Source organism: Pinus tabuliformis, chromosome 3_1 (genome assembly GCF_031772625.1).
Source record: "Pinus tabuliformis cultivar Carrire ecotype Pingquan chromosome 3_1, CPIR1, whole genome shotgun sequence".
Lineage (NCBI taxonomy): Eukaryota > Viridiplantae > Streptophyta > Pinopsida > Pinales > Pinaceae > Pinus > Pinus tabuliformis.
Genome location: NC_142301.1, coordinates 937,992,206 through 937,997,371, shown reverse-complemented (window position 1 = coordinate 937,997,371; position 5,166 = coordinate 937,992,206). Strand labels below are relative to the sequence as shown.

General features: G+C 33.4%; 1 protein-coding gene across 1 annotated transcript; it reads left to right on the top strand.

Annotated features, from left to right (window-relative positions):
• Positions 1–927: 927 nt before the first annotated feature.
• LOC149190859 (cyclin-dependent kinases regulatory subunit 2-like) lies at positions 928–3,738 on the top strand. The gene is made up of 4 exons (XM_089413454.1): positions 928–1,165; positions 1,614–1,697; positions 3,019–3,079; positions 3,268–3,738. Exons 2-4 carry the CDS (start codon positions 1,645–1,647, stop codon positions 3,433–3,435), a joined length of 282 nt encoding a protein of 93 aa, XP_089269580.1. The 5' UTR covers positions 928–1,165; positions 1,614–1,644; the 3' UTR covers positions 3,436–3,738.
• Positions 3,739–5,166: the final 1,428 nt, after the last annotated feature.

Genomic DNA, 5,166 nt, shown 5'->3' with positions numbered 1-5,166 from the left:
CTTTAGTGCGACTTTTTGAAGATTCCGGTACCAGAATCTGGCGGAAAAATTTGAGGTGAAATCTTGTTTTGTGTTATTCAAACTGGTTTTTTAACTGCATATTTGGATTCAGCACCCTCAAAAACCCCTAGGACACTTTGATTGTGAAGGGATTACCCATCAAGCTTGTGATTTCAATAAATTGTTGCCGGATTTTAGAGAAATTTGACCGGAAAACCCACCGGAAAAGCCTCCAAAAAGTCGCACTAAAGACAACTCCCTTACTTTCATACCACTACTCATTCAAAAGTAAAGAAAAAGTTTCTATAATAACTAATAGAACTTTTTCTATAAACCTATAAATTTGACATAATCTCTTATTACAGTGTAAACCCTCATCAAGGTGACATTTGAACAAGAACATATATACTTATGTTAACCACCATTTACCATAACCATTTTATATTTAACAAATAGTTCTCTTAAATATATTAAGATAATAATAAATAATTAAATAAAATAAATCATTATATTAATTTATAATTTAAAAATTCTTGTGTACTTGAAAAAAACCTATCAACCCATTAAAATGAACTTTACATCTAGAAATTCCTCTTTATTTTCTAAACGGGCGAATGGACAAATGGTATTTGAATTAATAATTAATACCCAGCAACTAACTTATGCACATTAATAATATTAATCAATCTAATAACAAGCACGAAAATTAAAAAAAAATGTATTTTTAAAAAATTCTCTAACTATTTTAGATTATGTCAACATACTTTAATTATGATTTAACTAATTAAATTATTTTTTCACCTCCATAAACGTCGGCAACTTCATAGCTATTAATTACAATCAATTTTTTTTAAAATACACGGATCTCAAATTGTATCTCAATTTGACATAATAGGCTCTTTGAAATCTTTGCCGCCTTCCTTATCTACCCTTCCCGTTAGAGTCCTGTCATTCTCCTGTTGTATTCCTTCTGCCCTTGCGAGTTGCTTAGTTTATTCCTCGTTAAGTTCGTCATTTCGACCTTTTACGCGCCGTCTCATTCGCCCGATCTCAGGTTCTCGCTCACTAATTTTCGGTTCAAAGGGTTTTATCAGAGCTTTCCACCGCTGTTTGCAGGGCATTTCAAGTTCTCAGGGCGGAATTCGACCTGTCTGTTATCCGCCAGGTTGGCATTAACTAACCCTTTACCCACATTTTTCGGATCTACAAAAGCTTTTTAAAATTTTTGTATTTCAGGCTCTGAATTGATCACGGTAGAACAATTTAGCGGTTTACAGTCTGTAGCGGTAGGCTTTAGGGTTTTATTTTATGAAAAACATCTAATGCATTTTATCTTTAAATACTTGAAATCTTGTGTTGCTTTTATCGCTTAAGTGTTTGGAGTAAGTCTGTTCTCTGTCGCATTTGTTTTACATTTCCTGTGCTAAAACGTAATGCAGATTCCTTCATTTTATATATTTAATCAGGCTTTACGGGGATTACTGCTGGGTTTGTCGTTATTTTGTCTTAAATGCTAGTCCCCGTTATGTGGGTAAAAATAATACTGTATCGTTTAATTGCAATTTATGGATGGATTTGAATCATTGGCCCTTATTTCCTTTCTTTGGGTTCAGATCATTCAAGCCTTTAGTTCGCTCGACCAGGATGCCTCAAATTCAGTACTCAGAGAAATACACTGATGATACTTATGAATACAGGTTTGTAATTCAGAGATTGCGCTATTTTTTGGTTAAATAAAATATTGTTTTGCTTTTTGGCTGGATGGTGGACTTTCAGTAATCCGTTAGAGATTCCTCCGATGTTGGTGATATCGTTCGTCTTCTACGATTTGGGCAAAATGATAGTTTCATCTCTCAGATACCTAGTTTATATGGGGTTAGGTGCATTCTTCAAATATTGTAATACTTTTCATGTGTGGATTTATATGATGGGTTAGGTTATGTTGGGCACATACAGAGGCTTGGTCATGTACTCACTTTCTGTCTTTTTCTATGGAATACACGTATGCTTAATAATCAACACTATCAAACCGTGTTAGTGATGCCTGTCATGAATTAACATGTATTCTTAGTGATAGAATAGGCCTTAAGCCAGGGGCAGACCCTACATCCAATTTTGAGCTTTTCATTCTTTGTTAGACAAGCCTTTGTTTTTAGACCTGCTTGAATTCTGTCAAGTGAAAATAAGAACCTCACAGTCAGTATATAAAAAGATGTAATGTCAAATATCTTAATAAAATTGAAGGAATCATTGCCCATGATATCTGGAATTTATTAAGAAATTTGCTTTTGCCGAGCTGAAGGATCGACGACCGTTCCAATCCCGCAATCATATCTGTTAACTTCAAAATCTCCTTATAAGATGTATTCGAAATCCCCTGTCATCATGGCCCTCCACCCAAGACAACCTATTGATGTCTAGATTGAAGGTTTTCCATGAATTTATGTGGGTCCTTTTAAAGTTAGAATGCCAGGTAATTAAATAAATGCAGAGAAGGAGACGATGTGTCCACGTTGTTCTTACATTGCAAATCATTACCTTTCCTGAAAGTTTGGACATATATTAAATAAATGCCCGATGACTGCTTTTGGTCAGTTACAATCAGATGCATATCAAAGTTTCTTTGAGATATTTTAGAAAATGTGATTTGTAGGGTGGACGTATCTTATATTACAAGTCAATTCCTTGCAATGCCTGAATGTCAACAAGATTAAGATAAAATATTGACTATGGCTTTCTGACACTTAACACTCTTTCTGACAAGCATCATTAAATATCTTTATTTTGTCAAATAGAAGTACTCACTATTTGTACACCATGCCAGAAATTTGTGCAAATTAATTGGTTATTGAGGTTCTTAAAATAACATGATGTTGGATGGCATGTATATAGTTTTATCTTTGAGTGTGGGTATGCTTGATTGCTGGTTGTCTAGGTGGTGAGTTGAATATCTGTAATTAGGGTTTTATTTAACCCATATGGATTATTTTGATGATTGGGCGTATGTGTCATCTCCAGACATGTGGTTCTCCCTCCGGAAACTGCCAAGTTACTTCCTAAGAATCGACTTCTCAATGAGGTAAGCATCGCATTTTTGTTCTCAAATGCTATTTTTATTTTGCCAACTTCCCAATGTGGTAATCAGCACCTAATTTGTTTTGAAATGCCATTTTTAATGCGATAATCTGTTTGTTTGTTTTATTTTTTATTTTTCTTATTATAAATATATTAATAATTTTAACCAAATTGAGATTCTTTTTGGTCCAGAACGAATGGCGAGCCATTGGAGTTCAGCAGTCTCGTGGATGGGTGCACTATGCCATTCATCGTCCTGAGCCACACATCATGTTATTCAGAAGACCTTTGAATTACCAGCAAAACCAGCAGCAACAAGCTGGGGCTCAATCTCAACCTATGGGTCTGAAAGCCCAGTGAGTTTTATTGTGGGTTGTTGAAAGCAGTTTCAATATTCTGTTTGAAACTAATCAGAATAGGTTCTCCAGGGTGTTTGACTTTTTCCTTTGCAGGTAGTTCTGCAGTTTTAGTATATTAGGGTGATGACTTTCTTTATGAAGGCTAGTCTGTAGTTTAGTTAATACGGTTGACAATGAATGTCTAGTACATATTTTTGTGAACTATTATGAACTATTGCTTCTAAACTGTAGAAGCCTGTTATCTTTAGACTCGTGGTTATGTGAACTACTTTTACAGTAAATTGCACATAACTGTTAACTGCTATATCGTGTATCATAGTATATTCATTTTCTTTCACATTTCTTTTGTTCTCTTTGTTATTGAACATTTTCTCGTCCGGAAACATGTTATGACTGGTTCTATCATTAAACTATCGTATTCCTGCATCGTCTCTTTTCAAAAATGAGCTTGTCCGTTTGTCTTCATATTATGTGAAAAGGAACTGATGTAGGTCTTGCCCGTTTTATCATGCATAGTCTGCTTGTTCAATTGGATGTTCTTTTTTTGATGAGTGTGCATTCAACAATAGTAGACTATCATATACTTCCCAAGTTACCATACATGCCTGCAGACTTTTGTCCTTTATTGTTCAACTACAAATAATCAGGAAACTGCCTTGTTATCTGGTTTACATCCCACATCAGCACCATGAAGCTTACCAAAGACAGTTCGGTTGTGAAGCTCTACCGTTAAGTCACCCACGTTATAAGTTGTTTTTTTTTTCACTTTCATTTTGCTGTTTGCATCCATGTAGTATAAGAGTAGTGCCTTTGTTGTTCCATGGTATATAGCTCTTTTAAAATTCTATTGATAAGAAAGTATAGATGTGTAGACGTAATGGCACTTTTCTTATTAATGGAATCGTTTGTTTCTTTTGCATGTCATGCCATGAAAACTGATAGTTCGCAGAGTGATCAATGCCTTATGTTAAGAGCATGGCATATACCTCTTTTATAATTCTGTTGATAAGAAAGTAAAAATTTGTAGACTTAATGGCACTTTTCTCATTAATGGAATCGTTTGTTTCTTTTTGGATGTCATGCCATGAAAAGTGATGGTGAGCAGAGTCATCATGGATGACTCTTAACCGTGCAAAATCAAGTATAGAGATTGGATTTGTAGGATGTGTTGCATTTTAATTAATTAATGTATCAATTTTTTTTTAAATTTTGTTTTCCCTTGTAGTGATTTTGTGCCACCAAGATTTTACAAGGGGCTGTAATTTTTGGATTGAATGTATCAGAGGCACCTTGATTGTAGAAGAGGATAATTGACTGTAATTTTTGGATATAATGCATGTTAAAATGGCTATATATTTAAAATGAAATGAAAAAAACCTAAATTTTTGTTTTTATGATTAGAAAAATGGTTGAAATGATTTTATAATGTTTGTTTAATTTTGTATTTTCAAAGAGGAATAGGTAACCCAAATTGTTTAATTTCCTTAAATTTCAAAGAGGATAAGTAACCCAAATGATATACCCTAAGATGTTAAGTTAATTGTGTTGAGAATTTTCAATCTGTTAGGTTATTTTTCTTAATAAATTATAGTTTAAGCATGTTTTATTTTGTCCTAAGATGTTAAATTAATTGTGAAGTTTAATGGTTGTTTTATGTGTTTTTGGTAATTATTTTTGGGTTTATGTTTTTAAGAAGATATGATTTTTAAGGTTATTACTAAATTATAATTTA

What these genes read in the sequence shown, in the direction of transcription:
- LOC149190859 (XM_089413454.1), top strand. Translation starts at nt 1,645, where the DNA reads ATGCCTCAAATTCAGTACTCAGAGAAATACACTGATGATACTTATGAA. An exon ending in GATGATACTTATGAATACAG is followed by an intron (nt 1,698 to 3,018) that starts GTTTGTAATTCA and finishes TGTCATCTCCAG; the next exon opens with ACATGTGGTTCTCCCTCCGG. An exon ending in AGAATCGACTTCTCAATGAG is followed by an intron (nt 3,080 to 3,267) that starts GTAAGCATCGCA and finishes TTTTTGGTCCAG; the next exon opens with AACGAATGGCGAGCCATTGG.